We start from the raw sequence: 26,157 nt of genomic DNA on the forward strand, positions 1-26,157 counted from the left end.
AAAAGTGAAGAGAGAGAAAAATCGATCTTTCAATTATCGGTATTTTAAAAAAATTCGATTTTTTTTTAAATGTAGAGGAGAGAGAAGTGAATTTAAATGTAAAGAAGAGAGAAAGAAGAGAGAAAAGTGAAGAGAGAGAAAAATCGATTTTTCAATGATCGAATTTATATCTTTTTTCTAATTTTATAAAAATTAGATTATTTTTTATAAATAATTTATTTTTAAAATTTTTTTTTCATAGTTCAATCCTAAACACAATTATTACTGATGGCACATTCCACAAATGACAGCAAGTCTTGAAAGTCAAAAGAATTGTAGTAGGTACGCTACCTAATGCTGGTCTGGGGCTCCACAGCCGACAACACCACGTTCTATATGTGTGAAAAGTAATGAAAATAGTCCATAAAGGAAGGCTACGAACTATTTTCTTTGATGGAAAGAAAATATGGAAAATGCTGGAATGACACACGGTATATACTGCGATTCTCACAAGTCTGACGTGGGATGTGTACATAATCATAGATGTGTTTCCTCGCGATACGAGTAAAAACTATCAACGGTTATATATACATGTCCACGTCAGAATTGTGAGAATCACAGTAAATTCTGTGTCACCCCAGCTCCACTCAGAAAATATTCCACATTCTATGTGTGAAAACTGAAAAGTTACCCTCCAATTTTTTATTTTTTTTCCTCCAATTTTCCAAACTACATTTTAGAGCATTGGGTCTGGTGAAGGCTCACCTGCTTTAATTTATAATTTTAGTTTATTATACTTTTCGGAATGATCTCATTGTTCCAGTGAGAGCTATTGCACTTCTTGTTCCTCTAGTTTATCTCCAAATTATTGAAAGTTGAAACTCTAAAGGTATGAAAATTCATGAAGAATCATTTTCTAACTCTTAAATTGTATATCATCTCATTTATATCGATCTGTTAAGATATATTTTTCATGTTTTAAGTGATCAAAACTGATGAAGTTTGTTCAATTGGTGCAAATTAACAGGTATCACTACGTACACCAAAGAATTCCGCTTGATCCTTTATAAAAATTAAAGAGAGGTAAACCAGAACCAGATACCTTTCTTCTCTCTATTGCTTCCTTTCATTTAGTTAGTTCTTTAGTCATTAATTATGGCTTTGGTACTCTTTTCTATCTTGGTTTCACCCCTCACTGAAATTGGCAAGTGATTGTTTGTTCCGAAGTCAAAGGGTTATAAACGATAAAACTCTAAGAATTTTGAAAGAACAAAAAAAATTCGAAAAAAAGATTGTTTCTCATGCTAGCCTGATTCATAAAATAAGGTTTGTTGAGTAACAAACTTGGTAAAGTAAGAGAGTTTTTTTTTTTTAATAAAATTTCAACAGATAGCTTTGACAATGCATGAAGAATCATTTTCTAACTCTTGGATTGTATATCATCTCATTTATATTCATCTGTTAAGATTTATTTTTCATGTTTTAAATGATTAAAACTGATAAAGTTTGTTCACTTGGTGCAAACAGGTTCACTGCACCAGACCTTTCTTCTCTTCCTTGGATCAGTAATATTTGGTGCTCAAATTGTGTTCCATAAACATAGCCATGGAAATTTTTTCTATCTTGTTTAAGTCCCTCGTGGGATTAGGCAAGTGTTTGTTTGGTCTTCTTGAGGGCCAAATTTGTTATCTTATCAATTACGATGAGAATCTTGAGAACCTTAGGAATGATGCCCGTCGTCTGAGCACATTGAGAAAGCACATACAAATGTTGGTAGATGAGGCGCGGAAGAGTAGATTGGAAGAAATCACAGTAGTAGTGGAAGAATGGTTGCAAGAGGTAGACGCTACTGAAGTGAAGGTGAGGCGTCTTCTAGATGTCGAAGCTAATGATGAGAATGTGAGATGTTTAGAGGGATTGTGTCCAGATTGTAGCTCTCGTTGGGGGCTGAGTAAACAAGCGGTGGAGATGTTACGTGTTGTCAATGCACTCCAAGCAAGAGGGAACTTCACCGTGGTTTCTCGTGTTCCACCTCCTCCAAGGGTGGTACCACGGCAGACTACCCCTTCTGTAGAGGGATTGACATCCAGGGAGACCGTTATGAAAAAGGTCATGGAGGCATTACGCGATGAGAATACCAGATTTATTGGGCTGCATGGAATGGGGGGGATCGGGAAGACAACCCTAGTGAACAAGTTAAACAATGAACTCAAAGAAAGCCAGCTCTTCGAGAAAGTTATATTTGTGATCGTGTCAAACTCCCCAGATTTTAAAAGAATTCAAGATTCTATTGGGAGAAGGTTGCGCTTAGAGTTTGAAGCCGACAGTGATCTGGCAGAAAGAGCAAATATATTGTTGCAGAGGTTGAAGCAAGAGAAGGTTCTCATAATATTGGATGACGTGTGGACGAGATTTGAGCTATCATCAGATATTGGAATTCCTAGCGGAAGTGACCATCTGGGATGCAAAGTCATTCTCACAACAAGAAACCGTGATGTTTGCCGCCGAATGGGGATTGAAACTATATTCGAAGTGGAACCCCTCTATGAAGAAGAATCATGGGTTCTATTCACAAATAAAGCAGGCGATGTTGCTACACAGGATAGTTTGTTACCAATTGCACGGAAGATTGCAGGAAAATGTAAGGGCTCGCCATTAGCAATTGTTGTGCTAGGATCCTATTTGAAAGATGTAAGGGATGAATTCGTGTGGAACGATGTGTTACGCGCATTAGAATATCCCGACCCAATCGAATTAGAAGGTATAATTCCAGAAGTGATCACATCTCTGAAATACAGCTATGATCATTTGGATGGGCCAGAAATCAAGCGCTGCTTCTTGTTCTTTAGCATGTTCCCCGAAGACCAAAACATTCCTTTGTCTCGGATGAGAGACTATGGAATAGGAGAAGGTTTCTTGAAGGTAAACAAAAGTTTGGAAGACGCATCAAACAAGCTACTTAATTTTGTTAGAAAATTAAAGGCTTGTGGCTTGTTACTAGATGATGATGATGATGATGATGATGATGTGAGGGATGATGACAAAGATGAGTATGTGAGGATGCATGACGTGGTTCGAGATGTCGCCATACATATTGCGTCCAAGGATGACAATGGGTTTTTGATAAAAGCAGGTCAAGGATTAAGAAGTTGGCCCAGGGTAGATATACTCGACACACATAAGCGGATCTCATTTATGAATAATGAGTGCAATGAGCTTCCTATACCATGGGAAAGCCCACAAGTCCGAACCCTATTACTTAGTCAGACTTGGAAAATGAAAATAAATATTGTAGAAAATTTCTTCGAAAATTTGAAAGCACTTGTTGTCCTTGATCTAAGTAATTGTCTTGTCTCAATGCCCAAGTCGCTTGGACATCTCACAAACCTCCGTACTTTGTACCTAGAGTGGTGTGAACTATCGACTAACATATCAATACTGGGAGAATTGAAGAATTTAGAAATACTTCGTTTGTCTGACTCCAACATTGACAGGTTGCCTGAAGAAATAGGTAATCTAACAAATCTAAGGTGCTTAGATTTGTCAGGTGTGAGAACGCTTTCAAATATAGCACCAAATGCTCTATCAAGGTTGACTAAGTTAGAAGAATTACACATGCTGGGAAGTTTTGAGCACTGGGATATGAATGGGCATGCTAGCTTTGCAGAGGTGGTATCATTACCAAACCTAGTCAGTCTTAAAATCAAAGTGACAAATGGCATATGTGCGTATCAAGACATCCCTGCTTGTTCATGGAAAAATCTGAAAGAAATTAAGATTTTTTTGAAAGTAGAAAAAGCTCCTTATATCGGTTTGAAAGGTAGTGGTATCCACATCCATGGAGCGAACAAAATTTCAAATTGGGTTAGGATATTATGCCAGAAAGCCAGCCATTTGATTTTATCCTCCTGCAATGGCTTCAAAGGTCTTGAAGACTTGGATATGGTAGGGTGTTTTAGCCACTTAAAAAGGCTTCATGTCCAGAAATGTCCTGGCGTAGAGTATCTACTATGCATTGATGAGGAGACTCCAGAAGTTCCATTTGGGATTTTGGAGAAATTAATCATCAAAAGCATGCGCAACATGAAGAAGATCTTGCATGAGGTACCACCAGCAACATTCTTCGAACATCCATGTGAGAACGATGAAGGTCGTATAGTGGTTGATCAAGACCCTTCAACCTCGAGACACAGGCAATTACCGAATTATGAAACAGGAGCACCCAAGACCTTTCAAAACTTGAGAGATTTTTCGATTGCTAAGTGCAAGATATTAAAGAACCTCTTCACATTTCGTTTAGCACAAGGTCTCCAGCAACTACAAGAACTCTCTATATTTGAATGTGGCGAATTGAAAGAAATAATTGCAATAGAAGAGGATGAGAAGGAGGAAGCAGCAGGTCATCAAGGATTGCTACGTTCACTAAAATGTCTTCAACTGTGGTACTTGCCTCGTCTAACGAGCATCTGCCAACACAGTTTAGCTCTCGGTACCTTTCAAAGCTTGGAAGATTTAGACATCACCGACTGCCATGGATTGAAGAACCTCTTCACATTCCGTTTAGCACAAGGTCTCCAGCAACTACAAACACTCTCTATATCTAAATGTGGCGAATTGAAAGAGATAATTACAATAGAAGAGGATGAGAAGGAGGAAGCAGCAGGTCATCAAGGATTGCTACCTTCATTAAAGAATCTTCGACTGTGGTACTTGCCTCATCTAACGAGCATCTGCCAACACAGTTTAGCTCTCAGTACCTTTCAAAGCTTGGAAGATTTAAACGTCACCGACTGCCATGGATTGAAGAACCTCTTCACATTCCGTTTAGCACAAGGTCTCCAACAATTACAACAACTCTCTATATCTAAATGTGACGAATTGAAAGAGATAATTGCAATAGAAGAGGATGAGAAGGAGGAAGCAGCAGGTCATCAAGGATTGCTACCTTCATTAAAGAATCTTCGTCTGTGGTACTTGCCTCATCTAACGAGCATCTGCCAACACAGTTTAGCTCTCGGTACCTTTCAAAGCTTGGAAGATTTAAACATCACCGACTGCCATGGATTGAAGAACCTCTTCACATTTCGTTTAGCACAAGGTCTCCAGCAATTACAAAAACTCTCTATATCTAAATGTGACGAATTGAAAGAGATAATTGGAATAGAAGAGGATGAGAAGGAGGAAGCAGCAGGTCATCAAGGATTGCTATCTTCACTAAAATGCCTTCGACTGTGGTACTTGCCTCATCTAACGAGCATCTGCCAACATAGTTTAGCTCTCGGTACCTTTCAAAGCTTGAAAGATTTAAAAATCAACAACTGCTATGGATTGAAGAACCTCTTCACATTCCGTTTAGCACAAGGTCTCCAACAATTACAAAAAATCACTATATGGATATGTTACAAATTGAAAGAGATAATTGCAATAGAAGAGGATGAGAAGGAGGAAGCAGCAGGTCATCAAGGATTGCTACCTTCACTAAAATGTCTTCAACTGTGGTACTTGCCTCGTCTAACGAGCATCTGCCAACACAGTTTAGCTCTCGGTACCTTTCAAAGCTTGGAAGATTTAGACATCACCGACTGCCATGGATTGAAGAACCTCTTCACATTCCGTTTAGCACAAGGTCTCCAGCAACTACAAACACTCTCTATATCTAAATGTGGCGAATTGAAAGAGATAATTACAATAGAAGAGGATGAGAAGGAGGAAGCAGCAGGTCATCAAGGATTGCTACCTTCATTAAAGAATCTTCGACTGTGGTACTTGCCTCATCTAACGAGCATCTGCCAACACAGTTTAGCTCTCAGTACCTTTCAAAGCTTGGAAGATTTAAACGTCACTGACTGCCATGGATTGAAGAACCTCTTCACATTCCGTTTAGCACAAGGTCTCCAGCAATTACAACAACTCTCTATATCTAAATGTGACGAATTGAAAGAGATAATTGCAATAGAAGACGATGAGAAGGAGGAAGCAGCAGGTCATCAAGGATTGCTACCTTCACTAAAATGTCTTCGACTATGGTACTTGCCTCATCTAACGAGCATCTGCCAACACAGTTTAGCTCTCGGTACCTTTCAAAGCTTGAAAGATTTAGACATCACCAACTGCCATGGATTGAAGAACCTCTTCACATTCCGTTTAGCACAAGGTCTCCAGCAATTACAAAAACTCTCTATATCTAAATGTGGCGAATTGAAAGAGATAATTGCAATAGAAGATGATGAGAAGGAGGAAGCAATAAGTCATCAAGGATTGCTACCGTCACTAAAATGTCTTCAACTGTGGAACTTACCTCATCTAACGAGCATCTGCCAACACAGTTTAGCTCTCGGTACCTTTCAAAGCTTGGAAAATCTAAAAATCACCAACTGCCATGTATTGAAGAACCTCTTCACATTCCGTTTAGCACAAGGTCTCCAACAACTACAAAAAATCACTATATGGAGATGTGACGAATTGAAAGAGATAATTTCAATAGAAGAGGATGAGAAGGAGGAAGCAGCAGATCATCAAGGATTGCTACCTTCACTAAAGGTTCTTGATCTGAAATACTTACTGTGTCTAACGGGCATCTGCCAAGGTGGTTTACTTCTCTATTGTTCTTTAAAATCAGTTACAGTGACACAATGTCCTAATTTAAAGAGGCTTCCTCTCGAACCTCAAGGTGTGTCCTACCCTGTGGAGATCTCAGTAGATTTTACATGGTTTTCATAATTAGGATTGAAGAGGTATCCCTACCCTTCGGGTGTGACTAATCCCAAGGTTGCAGGCACCGCCCTCTCGGAAATTCCTACGTGCAACTGGTTGAGTCTAGTATTAAACCATGATATTATATCAGAATCAGAAAATGTTTACGACCTTAACCAGCCAGGAGATGTTGCTTCTATTGAGGATCTGGAAGCCCTGAGAACTGCACCGAAGCATATTTAGACCAATTAGAGCAAACACCGGTGGTGTCAACCATTGAAAACGATGAATTGGAGACTGGAGATTGGACTTAACCTTGACACTTTGAAAAGCTAATCTTGGGAGATAAAGAAGATTGAAGCCTCAAGTCATGCTTCTTCTTGCCTTTAGTTCGAGTAAAGAAAAGGTCCGATCACCCACCATCCTCTTTTGATACTTCCTTTTGGTTTTGATATTTGAACTAGGAGAATCAAATTTTAAATTTAATGAAATTTCTTAGAAATTTTGACAATCTGATTTAGAGGTTATACAGGTTGGGTCCTTAGTAGAGAGGGCTGGAGTTCCATTTAATTCATCGACTACAATGAATTTATGATCTCTACACCCTTCAATTGTAGGATGGGGGACACTTCCCTCATATATTTAGACCCATTCCTCTGTCCTCACCACAATTGAGATTCTCTGATAATTTACATAACCAACAATTTAATTATTCTAAAATTTTAGATTTACTTACTTTATCAACACTTTGCTTGATCCCAACAAGAAAATTCAAAACTATCCATATATTTGGGAATAAAGGCTTTGTAATGATGAGTATAACAACAAATATAAGATTTGTCGGGTAAATGATTTTTCTTAAATTTTCCTTGTAATCAAGCATGCCCTTATTTTTGGAATCTTAATTATTTTTCATGAAGTATGCTATTTTTTTTTCCTGGGTTGTTTTCCTTTTCTAATTTTTTCAATGATAAATGCAAATGTGAAGAAGCTGACACGTGAAACCATAGACTGTCATCCCATCCCAGTTGGAAAAACCAAAGGGAGGGCTTTCATTGCTAAGAATGGTTGGGCACATACGCTTAAATCCAGGCTGAGCTACAGCTTAAAATCTGCTTTATGGTTTCACTTAGTTCCCATTAAATCTAGTCTGTCCCTAGTAATGTATGTTGCTTGCCTTGGATTATTATTGGTGCTAATATTGTACATCAAGTCCTTTTTATTTTATTTATGTAAAATTAGTGGGTAGTTTGTGTTAAGAGTTTTAAGGATTACTGATCACCTATGAAATCACTGTGGTTTTTTTACTCGCACTTCTTCGTTGGTTTCATTTCATTGTAATTTTGTTGTTCGCCATTCTATTTTCCCCTGCATTTATTTTTTTGCTTTTATCTGTCAATTATAATAAGCTACTGATAGGTTTCTCTGTTTTTGCATTCTTCGGTCAAAAATGTTTTTTCTCATTTCGAGTAACATGGAAAAGATTTGCATTTATCCGGATAGGAAGTATTCCCGTAGTGTCTTTGTTTTCGGCAGTGGATATGGTGATCTAATTAAATGGTAATTCATAGTATGGCTCAGGGATTGGTTATTACTCTATGTAAACTTATTTGCTTTGCAAGGCTTTGAAACATATACTCTTCTATCATGAAGCTTGCAATCCATATAAGGTGCTACTTTACATAACAAGAGCATCACTTGGCTGTGGAAATGAAGTTGAATGTCTCTCATGGGTACAAATGTTTGACACAGCCTTGGATCAATGGATTCACATTCAATCCATGCTATTAAAGGTACTTTTTAATTTTAGTATTCAGGTTTCACTTGGTAAGCTACATTACAGAATTTGAACATGAGTACCTAACAGATCATTTCTAGATTTTTACTTGAAAACTAATTTGTGTACCGATCAACACTTGTTTATTGACAGGAACATGTTGAAACCCTACCTTCCCGTAGAAATAAGTTGCGACAACATCATAGAAACAATTGTGTGTAATAAGTGTGACAGTAGCGCCCAACCGCAGTACAGTAGTTGAGGGAGCAACTGCACTCCTCTGGTTTGTACATCTTCATGCATCAATTTCTATACATCAGTAGAAGAGTACAACAGGTTACAAAATGAACGATGGTGATTGCTTGGTACATGAGTCCGAGGCCTTAGGGAAGAAATGTATAACATTGGAGAAAGGAGGGAAAAATGCAAGGAAGCATATTCAAACCCATCGTCATGTTATTGTACTAGTCAGCAAGGAATACTGTTCGTCTTTTAACATGGTGTTCACAAGTTGCACTAATATTCTGTAAAACCCTTACTATGTATTCTTAGGGTAATATTTTTCTTTTAGTGAAAGGGTGTAATTTATAACTGCAAGTTTTCTATTCATAGTGGAATCTGTGTGATTGCTACTTGTTTTTTTTTTCTTCTCGTTCTCCATTGTTTCTATGTTTTTTTTCAACATGTCTATATGATCATTCTTTGATTTCTTCATCTGGGTTCCCTATGAAACTTCTTTAACTTTTTGTCAACAGTACAGAGGGAAAAACCAAAAGAAACTGTTGAACTGGTATGATTGAAATCGTAAGAGTTCAGGCAAATTAATTTCTCTTCTACAAGAAGAGCCGATCTTGTACTAGAAGGTGGCTGGTGGCATGTGTAAACACACGATGTATTGTAAGAGCCTATTGATAATTTAAAATATTAATTAAAGGGTCTATGAAGATTGCATACTAGAAAGATATTTTTGTAGTTTTGATAACTAACCAATGTTTGGATTACAACATAACAATGGAAGAATATTTGATGTTGTCTTCCTGTTTTGTTCCTTTACTGTGATAGTGGGAGAAGGCAGAGTAGAAGTGGGTTTACACCAAAATTTGAGTGGCCATGCCCTAACTTTTATATTTAAAAATTATAATCAAGGTCATTTTGATAAAAACTCAAGAAAATTGCAACCTAACGTTGTAGGTGGGTGTCAGTCATGTATAGTGGCATTATTGGGCTCCCTAGTCAATTGGAGTGTCCACTACTCCTAACCTTATTACTAAGAGGGAATTCAAATCTAAAAGTAAATCCAGATAATTTCTTTGAAAGTTTGAAAAAACTTCTTGTCCTTGATCTACGTGAGACTTCTTTTGGCTCAACGCAAAAGTCACCTGGACACCTCATAACTTTCGAACTATGTATCTACAAGGAAATGGCATATGAGAGTCTCAAGATATCCCTGTTTCATGGAAAAATCTTGAAGATATTTTTAAAAAAATTTTGTGGCAATTGGTGACATTGAAAACTGAGAATTTGATTTGACTAGGATTGGTGCCCGTCTTTCCTGTTGCTCATTTGGGCAAAATAGATTATTATCAATTTTAGGAAATTCAAGCTTGAACCCAGTCAATCTTCTGGGCAGTGCTTGGCCAATTCAGTCATGCATTGGGCTTAGCCCAAGGAGGATTTTGTGTGGAGAAGTTTTTTTTTTACTTTTTCTTTTTTAAGTTTTATTTCCAATCCTCTTTTATCTTCCATTGGTCTGACCTTTCATGTGTATGATACTCAATAATTATGTGATGAGAAATTTGTTAACACTACTATTTATTATCCTCGAGGTAATTTCAATCCTTTGTTATGGACCTCCAAGGGCTTAGATCCATAGCTTAGTTAGTTGACATATTGCAACTTCAAGTTTGATGTTATGGGTTCATGTCTAGTTTACCCATAAAAAGAAAAGATATGGACCTCAAATCTCTCAAAACAACAGAATATATCATTCTTGGAATAATATTCTTAAATGCCATTGTTGTATGTATATATATACAGTACTAATGTGGAGGTAAAGGAAACATTTTTGTCACAAGCAGTCGGTCATGTTCCTCTCAAGTTATGCATTAATTTGTGGTTTGTATTTTGAAGTAGATATAGATAGCCGGCCAAGATCTCTAAAAACATTTTTTTTCCAGAGAAATACCATCGGCACCCCAACTTTTCCTTAAATTTACTTAAGCCACCTTATACTTTTTATTAATGAAATATTTGAGTATGTTTAGGTAATTTTTCTTTTATCTTATTTTGCAAGTTGTGGACTATGATGCCAAGAAGGTTAGACGTAAATGCATTTTCACTGATAGAGACAAAGAGGCCTTGCAAGTTGTTACATGGGTAACAACTCTCATACCTCACAATATTCAAGGTCCAAAGTAATTAAAATGATTTTTTCCCATTTTTATCTCTTTGGAGAATTTACCCGATGATGATTTCGCATTGAAACTTGAGGATGATAACCAGAGACGGATTATTTTCCGGACATTTGTTGATGAATTGATCATTAAAGATCCACCCCGAGGCATGAATGGGGTTATTCAGAAGATTGAGGAGATATTGGGAAAAAAATACTTGATGCTTATGTCTTGTATAAGTAGATTGTGATTATTTGAATGAAATAGAGAACCAATCCACTATGATGTTTGTACGTTATCTCATTATGATTTGTAGACACTTATGTCATTGTTGATGTTTGAATGGTTTGTGATGGATTTAAAGCAAAAAATTGAGAGAATGAATGAATGATGGGTCCTGTTCAATCCTCAATCTCGTTGAACAGTTAAATTATGTTTTCATTGTTTCAAAGGGTAAAATATTTACCATATTTTGCGATCTATCAATAAATCATTGATTAATTTGCCAATTTGTTGCTAAACTAATTGGCTAGTCCCTTATTCGGAGTATTTTCTGACTTGTTAGGGTTGCTTTTTTTACTCTGAAATGACAATCTTGTTGATTTATAAAAGTGAAAATCTAGCTAAAAGTCAATGATTTAGCTACTTTTTACCAGTGAGATCATAACTTTAAAATCCCTGCAATCTCGTTATTCATATTTTGGGAATTAAAATTAACAGTGAGTCAGAATTGAAATTTCTCTGTATTTAAATCACAAAATGGCGATTTACCCTATTTTTTCTCCATGATGTCACACTGAAAATTTGCAGGTGCCAGCTAGCTTAGTTGGTAAGCCTTTAGGTGATGGTACTAGAGGCCTAGGTTCAGATCTTGACAGCACCTAGTTATTGAACTCATTAAAAACAAGCTTATCAAATTATGAATAGGATCACATATTATGTTTTTGGCCATTCAATTGACCGTCAAGAAATTGACTAATTTGGTCCATGCAAAGCCATCCAAGATGATCAGTTAACGTGAACCATTAGATTGATCCCATTAACCAAGGACTATTTGATTGATTCTTGATGAGTAATTACTTGGAACATCCAATTGGTAGGACCATCATGTTCCAGAAGGTTCTATTAGTAGACCCAAAGTCACGCCAAATTAGTATTTGAAGTCGTTTCCAACTCAATTCAAAGTCCTCACTCATGTAGAAATCATCCTAGGGTGATGTCAACCCTATAAGTTAAAATTCAAGTAGGATGATTGAGAAGTTCCGATACTTAAGACCCGAAACTAATATTTTGACTTGAAAATCACAAAATTTGCCCGAATAGAAGTCCAATCCTGCATGGGGACTTATTTGCGCAAAATGAGAAAAGCACCTATTTGTCAGTATCGAGATCAAGACATGTTTAGAACAACAGATTGACAAGTTAACAATTCTGAGTGATAAACACGGATATCTTATTCATCAAGCCGGGATCACTTATAACACTTCAATTGTGTTTCACAAGAATATTTTCAAAGAAAAATATAGTGTATTTGTTTTGTATCGTTGCATAAAAAGAATATAGGAGTCTCGAGTTATTAAAACAAATCGAAATCCCCAAAAATTAAAGAGAAGCTAAAGCCACATTACCCTGATTTCGGATTTGGGGGTAGGTTTAGATTGAAAACCTTACCCAGGGGAATTTAGCCGAGTGAATCAAGTTATTATATTATTCCTTGATTACTTGGGGAGTTGGGTTATTTTACTCCTTGATCACTAGGTGAGTCAGGTTTGTATAGTCCCTAATCACCAGAGGAGTTAGGTTATTTCAATCCCTACCTTATTGATTCGACCACGTGGCGTGATTTGGATCTATCTTATTAGAAAGGGAAACCCAAGGTATTCTTAGTATTGTAATATGGGAATAACTCCAGATTTGGGGAGTTCCAAATTTTAATTTCATTTTTCTAGGGAAAGTTTTTCTGTATATTCAAGGGGGAGCAGAAATTGTAAAGGAGAGAAGTACTCGAAATAGAAAAGAATGGTGGAGAGGGAGATTTGTAACTAGTACCATATTTAGTAGATGCCACATCTTGAGCCCGAGGATGCAATCTGCAAATTCACGACAAACCTCATCAGCAAATTTTGTTTGTGTTCTTATTCCTTTCATTGTTTGTGATTTTTGTCCCATCTTCGCTACAATTTAAATCCTCCATGATATATAGATTCAGAGTAGGCCAATAGGGCTCTCAGTGGATCGATTATTAGTTTGCGATATTTATTGGTTCCTATGGATTATGATTCTAGATGGATTGATTTTAAAATATTTGATGCTAATTAATTCCAATAAAACAGGATCCCACAACCGTCTTGATTCCAGTTTTGGTTTGTTTTAGGTTAAATGGACGCACATTGACACCCGTAATTCAAAGTCCTACTCATACGATAGGATATGATATTACCTAGAAGAGGTATGCTATGTGCACCCACTATTTTTCTCATCTCACCAATTTTATTGCTTTCACCCACTAAAACCGTAGGTGAAAGCAATAATTTTATTTTTACTTCACCCGCCATCTCATTCTCTGTCTTAGTTCAGTAATATTTGGTGCATCATTGTGTTCCATAAACATGTCATGAAATTTTTTCTATCTTTTTTAAGTTCCTCATGGGATTAGACAACTGTTTGTTTTAATCCAAACGAAATTGCTTTGTTACTTTTTTCTCATCTCTAAACGGAATTACAATGGTATTTATAAAAGAAGAAAGAACAAAAATATAGTTTTATTATAATTGACATACTTACAATAAATAGTAATATTATTTATAGTAAATCTAAAAAGAGTAAAGTTTTAATTATTTATTAATTGGATTAAGAATCCTAAATAAGTTAAAACTCTCTTATGTCACAAGGCAGTCAAAGATTCTATAAATGGAAAGTCTAACTTTGACTGTGCTTTTGGAGGGGTAAACGATGTCAAAACGCTTTCATAAGTTATGATTATAAACAATGATCTTAACTTAACCTTGAGACCTTGAAAAGCTAAGATCAAGAAATGAAGAAGATTGAAACCTAAAGTTGTTGAGTACAGTCCCACATCGGAACTCATTGCCTTGTCCTTATAAGCTCCTAGGCCTCTCCACACATTGCTAGTTGGTTTTGAGTTGGACCTCCAAATTTATCATGGTATCAGAGCGGGCCTTTCTCTCCTCCATGTCACCCGATTCATATCTCCACGTGCTTTGGTCTAGTCCGACCCACATGTGCGATGATGTGTTGAGTGTAGTTCCGCATCGGAACTAATTGCCTTGTCTCTATCCTTATAAGCTCCTGGGCCTCTCTAATCATTGCCAATTGGTTTTGAATTGGACCCCCAAATTTATCACAAGTCATGCCTCTTCTTACCTTTAGTTCGAGTAAATAAAAGGTCAGACCCACTTAACATCCTCTTTTGGTTCCTACTTTTAATTTTGATATTTGAACTAGGAGAATCACAGCTTAAATTCATTGAAATTTCTTAAATATATATATATATTTTTTTTGTTTTTTTTTTTTTGACAATCTGATTGAGAGTTACTTGCAACTTCCCTCTGCCCTTGTCTAAGTTCCTAGTAATTCATTGGTTAGCTGTAATTTAGGACGGTGTGAGGACTACCAAAATAATCCATGCACCCTTCAATTGTACGGTGGGGGACACTTGTCATATATATTTAGACCCATTATTCAGTCAGTATTCTCTGCTAATTTACATAACCAACAATTTGATTGTACTAAAATTTTAGATTTACTTAATTTATCACCAGTTTACTTGTCTCAACAAGAAAATTCAAAATTATCCATATATTTTGGGGATAAAGGCTTTACAGTTGTGCGTAACGACATATATAATATTTGTGGGGCAAATGATTTTTTTTTTTAAATTTCCTTGCAATCAAGCATGCCCTTAGTTTTGGGATCTTAATAATTTTCCATGGACTATGCTATTTATTTTTCTGGGTTATTTGGTTGTCTAATTTGTTGAATGCTAGAGACATGCGAAAAAGCTAATGCATGAAACCATAGACTGTCATCTGAAGTTTTGCAGTTCCTTTTGTGTGCTTTTGTTTATAGTTAATGGTTTATTTATCTAACAACCTACTTTATGTTGCATGCTTGCATAATTGTCGGTGTTAATAACGTATATCAACCATACGAAGTCCTTTTTTTTTTCTTTTTTAGATTACTGAGTAGTTTGTGTTCAACAAACAACAAATTAAGGTTAAGATAAAAGACCAAGGTTAGAGTTTTAAGGGTTATAGATTACCTATCAAATTATTGTGGTTTTTTTACTCGCAGTTGTTCGTTGGTTCCACCCTTGAATGAGTTCTTTGTAATTTCGTTCTTCGCCATTCTATGTTCCCCTGCATATATATATATATTTTTGAATTTAATGGTCAATTATAAACTATTTATATGAACGTCTATTTTTCTTTAGCTAGATTTTTGTGTGTGGTGGTCCCTTGGGATTGGTATCATGATGCAGTCGACGTCCTTGAGATGGGATTTGTAATGCCTATGATTCGCTTGTCGCACTTTTAGATTTAGATTGTTGATTATTATGTAAGTGTTATACCTTTTAATAGTTGCAATTCTTCTTTCAAGGGTAATCTACCTCTTCAAATAGCTATATTAAAGGTTTGAATTTTATATTAATTTAGTTTTCATTGGGTACTGTTTAGTTGCTTCTTTAAAAAAGATAAAATATAGTGTCATAATAAAAAGGAATAACAATTAGCTCCTAACCTTAGTACAATAGCCGAGGGAACAACACCATTCCTTCCTAGATTTGTACATCCTTATCTAGTAATTTCTATACATCAGTAGATGGTGATATTGGGTATGTTAGTCCGAGGTCTAAGGAAAGAAATCATGTTATTGTTTGTGGAGCCAAATGGTATTGGTCGAGCATTAGTATTTTGTAAATCGTAATTATGCTTTCTTAGGATAATATTTCTTTTTTTTGTGAAAAAAATATAATTTGTAACTGTGAATTTTCTCTTCATAGTGGAATCATTATATTTCATAGACGTACATATCTATGGGTTGCAATGCTGACAACATCACGATCTGTCAGTGACAACCGAAAAGTAACGAAAATAATCATGAAGATCGCTTAAAAAATAATATCTTTTAAAGTTTAGTGGTAGATTTTAAAAATAAATAACTACTGGACTCTCAAAATCAAATTCAACGATAAAAATTAATTATTTTTTTCGATTTTTTTAAAAATTATTATAATTTTATCCTTTGTAAATCTGTGGTATGATAACATGTTCTTTGTGACACAAAATATCCCAAATTGATGCGAATAGAATTCACTACAAGATATATTAAGCAACAAATTAACTCCATAAATTTAAAATTTATAACATGGATCTTGTTCTAAAGTTTGATACGGATACAAACATGATAAGATGAGGTTTGATGGGGAACAAATTGCATAAAATAAGGTTCTCTTGGAGGTTGTCAGAACTCCAAAAGAGTTTTTTAAAATAAAAACATAACAATTAGGTTTGTCAGATAAATCTTTCTATTTTCTTTTGTGTAATAGAAATATATGTGAAAACTGAAAACTTATATCCTTGAAAGAAAAAAATTCTCCAGTTTTTCACATTTTAGACATGTTGGTCCGATGAATACTCACCTGCTTCATATTAATTATAATTTTATTTTCGATAGATTTATCAACATTTTTATTACAAAAACTCCCTTATTATTGTGAAAATTTCAAAGGAACTTTACTTTATAAAGTTTGTAACCCATCAAATATTGGAGTGGGGATCCGTGTCATAAAATTCAAATCGATGCTATAAATATGTTACTAGCATTCCATGGAGTGATCCTATAAAAATGACAAAATTTTAAGAATTTTGAATTTTTTTTATTCATCTTCACCATTTAATTCTATTTTTAAATTCGGGGGTTTGGTAGTCATCTATTTTCAACAACCAATCAAACTCAAAAAAGATTTTTTTTATTTTTAATCTGGATACATTAATCTGAGTTTTTTCATGAAATCTAGAAAGGTTGTAGTGTTGCCCATTGGATGATACATGTAGGCTCAATGATCCTTGGTAAGATTTGAAATCTTACTAAGGTAGGCATGCTAGCCTGATTCATAAAATGAAGTTTATTGAGTAACAAACTTAATAAAGTAAGGGTGTTTCGTTTTTTTAATAAAATAGAAACATATTGGTCAGCCCTGTTAATCTCTCTCTCAGTTTATAATACTTTTTCCCAATGAATCGAAAAGATTGTTCATTGTTCAAGTGAGAGCTTGTGCACTTTTTCTTCCTCTGGTTTACCTCTCAATTATTGAAATTTGAAACTCTAAAGGTATGACAATGCACAAAGAACCATTTTCTGACTATTGGATTATATATCATCTTTTATATCAATCTTTTAAAATTTATTTTTCATGTTTTAAATGATTAAAATTGATGGACTGTGGTCTCTTGTGTAAACAGGTTCATTTTGGTGAAAACTCAGCAACAATGTCGTAAGCAAGTGTCATTTATATTTTATATTACTAAGAGGAAATCATAATCTAAAGTAAAATTCACGTTAAGGGTTTTCTATTTTTAGAAGAGGCACGTTTAATTTCTCTGCTCGTTTTTTTTTACTAAAGAGATCTCTACAGTTGTAAAACTCAAAAGAAGACATTGATTGTATTTTTTATCTGATAGATGTAGGCACACTGTCAATCGACATAAATCCTTTTCTTTTGTGTGCAATTTCCCATTTTCGTTGTTTTGCCTTTTCACATTTTCTAAAGTGATTTTCTAAGACACTACGTTTGACACTAAGCTGACATCATGGTATGCATAGAACTATAGATGCTTTTCACTCGTATCTTAAGGAAATTATGACTGTGTGCACACATCCACGTCATCGTAGTGGTGAAATCGTAGGAAGTCATTTTAACATTTTGCTTTAATTTATGGTATTCAGATTTCACTTGGTAAGCTATATTGGGGAAAAGTGACTATGACTCTATGTGTACCTTATGAGATATTTGTAGTTTTATTTTAATTAAAAGTTGTATATGTGTACGATTTTTTTTTTTTCTCGTAGAGCTCATAGAAATCTCGGAATACCCCAATCACATGAACCAGTGTATATTGAATGACATCCATAATTTACAAAACTACCATTGTTAATTACAAAACTACCCTTCTTTCCTTGATGTGCCAGACAAAGAAGGAGGGGCAAAAAATCCTCTTGTGTGTACTTTGGCAAGCATTTGTAGATTTTTAGTAGAAACTTGTGCACTAACTGACGGTTTTAAAAAAATTGGCAGATGATTATTATTATTGTTGTTGTTATTTTGAATGTTAAGAGGGGTTAAGGCCGACAAGATAAAGACTCCACAAGATACGGGATTCGACATTGAGCTAACGTGGAGGTGTGTATGGAATCATAAATGTTTTCCTCGAGATACAAGTAAAAAGCATCAACAATTCTATACATATCTTCATGTCAACTCAACTTTGAATGCAGTGTCTAAGACTCATATCATTTTTATGATCCATTACATCAATTAAGTTCAATTTCAAAGGGGCACCTCAATTTTTCAACCCCAACAAGTGAAATTCTTAAGGTCTGCCTTGGTAGGGATGGAATTACATACATACAAGGTGAGGAAATGGCCCCCACAAAAATTTGATAAAATGCTTTTGTTTTATATACATAACCCACTTTACAAATAAGAATTGTATTGGAGTAACATTGTAGTGTACATTTAGGGGACATTTTCTGACGTGGATGTATGTCAGAACCATAGATGCTTTCATCAAGATACGAGTGAGATCTCGATGAAAACATTTATGGTTTTGGCACACATTCACATCACAAATGTCCCCTCATGATGTACACTTTAATGTTACTTCAGCATTATCCCACAAACAATGGCTGTTGAATTATGCGTATATGGGGTGTGACTCCCTATAGACATAGATTTTTCATTGAAAACTCAACTTCTACTTGAATTTAGAATCGTCACTATTCTTTTTTAGAATAGGGTGTAAATGGGCATTTGAATTGATTTTATTTCGAAAAATTGATTTTAGTGGCTCTCTTATAGATTTGACACTAACATATCTAAGATCTAGGTAGGGGGTCCATTTAGAAAATATAGAATATATTAGGCATCTCATTTCTTCCACGTTGGATAGTAATCTATGAATTGGTCATTTTTTTAAAATCTAAACAAAATTGTTGAAGATGAAATATTTGACCCTTAAATTTAAAAGAATTTTGATTTAGGGCCTATGTTTATTAAAAAAAAAAGACCCCATGATGACTAAATCACAAGCATTTACATTTTTATGAAGGAAAACCTAAAAAAAAATTGAAAATAAAGAAGTAAAAGGAGGAGATTAGGAGAATGAGATGGAAAAGGGAGATGGGAAAATTATTTCCTATACCTACCTTGAAGCTTAGACTTGTTCTTGATGATATATTTGTGTTAGATTTTGAAAAAAAGAAGATAGAGAGAGTTGACTGAGATTGAAGAGAGTTTTTACTTTTGAAGGGGGTTGAGAACACGTTTTGAATTTGTGAGAAAAGAGAGATTATATAGTGTTGGGGGGTGATTTTTATGTGTAAAAAGATCCAAACCTAAAAATAAATGGAAATGACATTTTATTTTTCTTTTAAAATTTTCAATTGTATGAGGGTAAAAAAGAATTTGTCTTAGGATTTTATAAAATTGGTTATGAGAATGACATATGGAAGGTAGGTTAGGTATAGAGTAGGATAGTGGTGGTGTAGTGATTTAAGGAATGTGTTGGGAGTATGGTATGATAGAGTATAGGTAAATAAGTTGGTGGAGTGATTTAAGGAATATGTTGGGAATATGATATGACAGAGTATGGTAGGAAAAAGTGGTGGGGTACTTTAATGAGTGATTTAAAGAATGTGTTGTGAAAATGTCTTTCGGCTTGAGATTTATGGATTTGAATATTGGACTTGGGTATCAAGCTTGGGTATTGGGTTTGAATTTGAATGAAAATGACATATGAAAAGAAGGTTAGATGTAAAGTAGGATAAGGTGATGGAATGATTTAAGGAATGTGTTGGGACTAAGATGATAAAGTAGGGTAGATAGGGTGGTGGAGTAATTTAAGTATTTAAAGAATGTGTTGGGAAAATGTCTTTGGGCTTGAGATTTATGTATTTGAGTATTAGATTTGGATTTGAGTGAAATTGGATTTTAGAGTGAATGTACTTGGAAAGAGGTTGGATTTGATAAGGGCTTGGGCTTGATGTTAGGTTAGAAATGATGGTGGGTTTTAAAAATTAAGTAAACCTTATTGTGGGTTCATAGGACTATTTAGAAGTTTTACGACTTTTGATTTGACTAAAAATATTGAATTTTGGAGATTTGGACTTTTAAATCTGTTGATGATTTTTTTGACAAATATGTTTTTTTGAGCATTTTTCAAGCAAGGCCCATTCAAATTGGGATGTCTACAACCCCTACAATATATATATATATATATATATATATATATATATATATATATATATATAATGAATAATTCTAAAGTGACTTCAAAATTGAACCTCACATCACACACTCTGACGTAAAAGTGTATAGGAATCATAGATACTTTTCATCAAGATTTGAGTTAAAAAACATGTATGGTTCCTATACACTTTCACATCAGGGTGTGCGATATGAGATTCAATCTTGAGGTCATTCCAGCACGACTTCTAAAATTGTGTGATAAATTAAGTAAAAATTTATTTCACAATTGTACAGGTAAACTACATGTAGATGTTGTGGTTCCCCCCCCCCCCCAAAAAAAAAAAAAAAAAAAAAAAAAAAGAAAATATATATATATATATATATATTACACACACACACACACAATATTTTTGGAGAGATTTATCCAACATTTTTATTAAAAAAATTCTAGTGGAGTTCTAACAAATCCAAGGGATCCTAACTTCATTTAGTTTGTTACCCACCAAATCTTGGAGTTGAGAACTCAAATTGATGGAGTTAGCTTATTACTTATTGTACTTTAAAGTGGATCCTAACCACATCAATTTGTCGTATGCAAAACACATGATCTTATGCTAGTTATAAAGGACAAAACTCCTACAACTTTGAAAAGTAATTTGAAAAAATAAGGTTAATTTTCATTGTTGAATTTTATTATTAAATTTGGGACTTTGGTAGCCATCATTTTTAGCACCTTCAATCAAGCTTAAAAAGAGATTTTTTTTTTCTTTTGAATTTTTGTGCTTTTGAATATGAGTTTTTCCATGAATTATAGAAGGTTGTGGTATTTAATTGCCAATTTGACAAGTCATGTGAGCCCAACGATCCAAATCTTAGTTAGTCATGCTAGCATGATTCATAAGTTAATTGAGTTTTTGTAATAAAATCGAATCAGATGGGTCAAGTAAATCTCTCATATTTTTATATAGAGAAATACATTCCTTACTAACTTGGAAAAACTTCAAATCTTACTAAGAAATGTTGAATGTACAACTCAACTACCAAGTTGGCAATCCAAAAACATAGCTCTCTAGATTTCAAATCTCGGTTCCAAAAAAAAATGGGGATTGATCCAAGGTTTTGAAAAAGGAGGACTACTGAATTCCTAGTTTTAAAATTAAAATTAAAATTTAATAGTGAAAAATAACTTTTTCTAAAGATTTGAAATCTTATTAAATTAATAAGGATAAATTTACTCTTATATATATAAAATCTTGGGAAAGAAAACTCTTCTACAATTTTATTAATCATGTAATTTTAAAATTCATCGAATCAAGTCAACTTTGCTCGTCAATTTTGATTTTTTCTCCCCAAAATAAAGGTAATTTTGGACAAAATGGCATAAGACAAATTATTAGGGTTTGTACTCAATTTGTCTTCTCAACTTATTTACTCTTAAGAGTTTGGATTACAAGAAGGCAATAAACCATCTTTCTCATTTTTCATGAATTTTCTTCTAAATCTTCTTTTATTTTTTAATTTTTTTTTATAGAAAATAAAATTGCTAAAATCCTCTTTGGGTTTGCTTGCAAAGTAGGTTATAAATAATCGTGAAAACCTCAACTCCTAATCTGGGGTTGCTCGAAAATCTTGTATCAAAAATAAAAATCACATGAAACTTAACTCAGTAGCTCAATATTGAATTCACCAGCATAGATTCGTTAGGAATCTACCGAATCCACCTAAAAAGATTTGATAGTTTTTTACAATTTTTCAATCTTAGGTTTCTACTGAGGCCATTCAAGTGGATTCGATAGGATCTTATCGAGTTGCATTATAAATTATCATTAGTTTTCTACTAAAGAAAAAGTTAGTACATCGAAAAAAAAAAAAAAAAAAAAAAAATTCTTATAAGTGGGTGAGCCGAGTAATTTAGAAGATTACGTTAAAGTGGATGAGAAGTGAGAACGAGAAGAAAAAATAAAAAATAAAATATAAAAAAAATGCAAATAGTTAAATCCTACGTACAATTATTACTGGTAGCACATTCCACAAATGACAGCAAGTCTGGAAAGTTAAAAGTAACGTTGTATGTACGCTACCTATAGCTGGTCCTGGGGCTCCACAGCCGAGAACACCACGTTCTATATGTGTGAAAAGTAATGGAAATAGTCCATAAAGGAAGGCTACGAACTATTTTCTTTGATGGAAAGAAAATTTTCCACGTTCTATGTGTGAAAACTGAAAAGTTACCCTCCAGTCATTATTTTTTTTCTTCCAATTTTCCAAACTACATTTTAGAGCCTTGGGTCTGGTGAAAGCTCACCTGCTTTAATTTATAATTTTAGTTTGTTATACTTTTCGGAATGATCTCATTGTTCCAGTGAGAGCTATTGCACTTCTTGTTCCTCTAGTTTATCTCTCAATTATTGAAAGTTGAAACTCTTAAAGGTATGACAATTCCTGAAGAATCATTTTCTAACTCTTAAATTGTATATCATCTCATTTATATCGATCTGTTAAGATTTATTTATCATGTTTTAAGTGATCAAAACTGATGAAGTTTGTTCAATTGGTGCAAATTAACAGGTACACTACGTTCACCACATAATTCCACTTGATCCTTCATAAAAATTAAAGAGAGGTAAACCAGAATCAGATACCTTTCTTCTCTCTAGTGCTTCCTTTCATTTAGTTAGTACTTTAATCATTAATTTTGGCTTTGGTACTCTTTCCTATCTTGGTAGGCAAGTGATTGTTTGTTTATATGTTTGAAAAAAAAAAAAACGAAAAAAATGTTCATTTTCTTTAATGAATTCTACTTCTAAATTTGGAGTTCGGTTGCCTTCTATTTTTGACAAATTCGATCAAGCTCCAAAAAAGATTGTTTCTCATGGTAGTCTGATTCATAAAATAAGGTTTGTTGAGTAACAAACCTTATAAAGTAAGAGAATTTTTTTAATAAAAATATCAACAGATAGGTCTGCCCTGTAAATCTCTAAGGAATCGAAAAGACCTTTCATTTATCTCTCGATTATTGAAAGTTGAAATTCTAAAAGTATGACAATGCATGAAGAATCATTTGCTACCTTCACTAAAGAATCTTCAACTATGGTACTTGCCTCATTTAACGAGCATCTGCCAACACAGTTTAGCTCTCGGTACCTTCCAAAGCTTGGAAGATTTAGACGTCACCGACTGCCATGGATTGAAAAACCTCTTCACATTCCGTTTAGCACAAGGTCTCCAGCAATTACAAAAACTCTCTATATCTAAATGTGGTGAATTGAAAGAGATAATTTCAATAGAAGAGGATGAGAAGGAAGAAGAAGCAGATCATCAAGGATTGCTCAATTCGCTAAAGTACCTTTCTCTGAGGCAATTGCCTCATCTAATGAGCATCTGCCAACGCAGTTTAGCTCTTGGTACCTTTCAAAGCTTGGAAGATTTATACATCACCAACTGCCACGAATTGAAGAACCTCTTCACATTTCGCTTAGCACAAGGTCTCCAGCAACTTCAAAAACTCTATATATCTAACTGTGGCGTATTGAAAGAGATAATTACAATAGAAGAGGATGAAAAGGAGGAAGCAGCAGGTCATCAAGGATTGCTATCTTCACTAAAGAAGGGTTGGGCACATACGCTTAAATCCAGGCTGAGCTATGGCTTAAAAATCTGCTTTATAGTTTCACTTAGTTCCCATTAAATCTAGTCTGTCCCTAGTGATGCATGTTGCTTGACTTGGATGATTATTGGTGTTAATATTGTACATCAAGTCCTTTTTATTTTATTTTTGTAAAATTAGTGGGTAGTTTGTGCTAAGACTTTTAAGGATTACTGATCACCTATGAAATCACTGTGGTTTTTGACTTGCACTTCTTCGTTGGTTTCACTTCTCTGTAATTTTGTTGTTTGCTATTCTATTTTCCCCTACATTTATTTTTTGCATTTATCGGTCAATTATAAGCTACTGATAGGTTTCTCTGTTTTTGCATTTATTGGTCAAAAATGTTTTTTTCTTGTTTCGAGTAACATGGAAAAGATTTGCATTTATCCGGTAGGAAGTAATCCCGTAGTGTCTTTGTTTTCGGCAGTGGAAATGGTGCTCTAATTAAATGTTAATTCATAGTATGGCACAGGGATTGGTTATTACTCTATGCAAACTTATTTGATTTGCAAGGCTTTGAGACATAAACTCTTCTATCATGAAGCTTGCAACCCATATAAGGTGCTACTTCACATAACAAGACCTTTGCAGTTGGCAGTGGAAATGAAGTTGGAATGTCACTCATGGGTACAAATGTGGCTCAATGGATTCATATTCAATCCATGCAATTAAAGGTACTTTTTAATTTTAGTATTCAGGTTTCACTTGTTAAGCTACAATACAGAATTTGAACATGAGTACCTAATGGATCATTTCTAGATTTTTAGTTAAAAAGTAATTTGTGTACTGATCAACGCTCGTTTATTGACAGGAACATGCTGAGACCCTACTTTCCCGTAGAAATAATTGTGTAATAAGTGTGACGGTAGCTCCCAACAGCAGTACAGTAGCCGAGGCCTAAGGGAAGAAATGTATAACATTGGAGAAAGGAGGGAAAAATGCAAGGATGCGTATTCAAACCCATCGTCATGTTATTGTTTGTGGAGCGCAATGGTACTAGTCCGCAAGGAGTACTGTTCTTCTTTTAACACAGTGCTCACCGGTTGAGCACTAATATTCTGTAAAACCCTTATTATGTTTTCCTAGGGTAATATTTCTCTTTTTGGTGAAAAAATGTAACTTGTAACTACGGTTTTCACTTCTTAGTGGAATCGGTGTGATCCGTGGATGTACCTCAATCTTGAGGGAACCACGTAAAATCTGTGTTTTTGTGTGATTGCATTTTTTTTTCAACATGTCATGCCAAATAGCACGAGTACGATAGTGCAGGCTCCTCACTTATGGCGTTTAAACAAAACCATATGATATATGTTCACAAGCTCGATACAATATATAGAATGGCAAACAAATCAGGTCCAGCTAGTGATGATAGTGATTGAACTCTTTCCTAAACACTTGTAAAAAAATCTTTGATTTTACAGTATCTACTATCACAAATTATATTTTATTTCTAAGTGGGATTTAATTCAGGGTATAACTAATGGACTTGATGCATTGGTGTAATAATTTTAATTTATGCTTCACTCTGGCATTTTTTGGTCTTTCAACTTTGAAGATTTTCAAGGTTAGGTTTTTTTGTTTTTTGTTTTAGTCACTTAAATTTTCTTATCAGAAGTATTGAACTGATTCTGTTATGATGTGTCATTAGATATTCTTTGAGGCTTTCTAGCTCAATTTTCTATTTTTGTCTTGGTCTTCAAATGTTGAAGTAATGATATGGTTCTATACCAAATGCTCATCTCATGGGAGCAAAAAATGCTGTTTGAAGCTTTTTGTATCTATTCTAAGAATTAAATTGAGTTATGGTGCACTGAATTTTGTGTTTTCCTCGATTATTCTTTGATTTTCATTTGCGTTCCCTATGAATTTTGTTGAACTGGTATTCCCAATATTCAAACTTTTAAAACCAGAAAAGGATAATACGATTAAATCGTAAGAATTAAAAAATTCCACCTCTGGGTTTCCAAAATTGGTGAGATCAAAGATCCTTTATTCATTGAGATTTGCATTTAATATACATATATAACCAACAATTTAGTTATGCTAAAATTTTAGACTTAGTTAATGTGTCACAACTTTGCTTGATCTCAACAAGTATGTTTCTTTTTTATTTTACATACACTTTTGCCATGTACATTTGGCTTTTTAAAATTTTTCAATGATGGATGGATATGTA

The 26,157-nt window shown here is 34.3% G+C and overlaps 1 protein-coding gene and 1 long non-coding RNA gene across 2 annotated transcripts; both read left to right on the forward strand.

The window, feature by feature from the left end:
- Window positions 1–684: 684 nt before the first annotated feature.
- Window positions 685–6,527, forward strand: LOC147387288 (putative disease resistance protein At4g27220). Its single transcript, XM_086421534.1, has 4 exons — window positions 685–868; window positions 1,007–1,062; window positions 1,507–6,397; window positions 6,520–6,527. The coding sequence occupies exons 3-4, from the start codon at window positions 1,585–1,587 to the stop codon at window positions 6,525–6,527; spliced, it is 4,821 nt and encodes a 1,606-aa protein (XP_086277660.1). The 5' UTR covers window positions 685–868; window positions 1,007–1,062; window positions 1,507–1,584.
- A 36-nt stretch (window positions 6,528–6,563) lies between these two features.
- On the forward strand, window positions 6,564–25,358 carry LOC147387289 (uncharacterized). Its single transcript, XR_015171142.1, has 3 exons — window positions 6,564–7,078; window positions 24,444–24,655; window positions 24,793–25,358. It is a non-coding gene; the product is annotated as an uncharacterized LOC147387289 (long non-coding RNA).
- The last annotated feature ends 799 nt before the right edge of the window (window positions 25,359–26,157 follow it).

This window comes from Akebia trifoliata, chromosome 13 (genome assembly GCF_017979445.1).
Source record: "Akebia trifoliata isolate Shusen 1 chromosome 13, ASM1797944v1, whole genome shotgun sequence".
Taxonomy (NCBI): Eukaryota; Viridiplantae; Streptophyta; class Magnoliopsida; order Ranunculales; family Lardizabalaceae; genus Akebia; species Akebia trifoliata.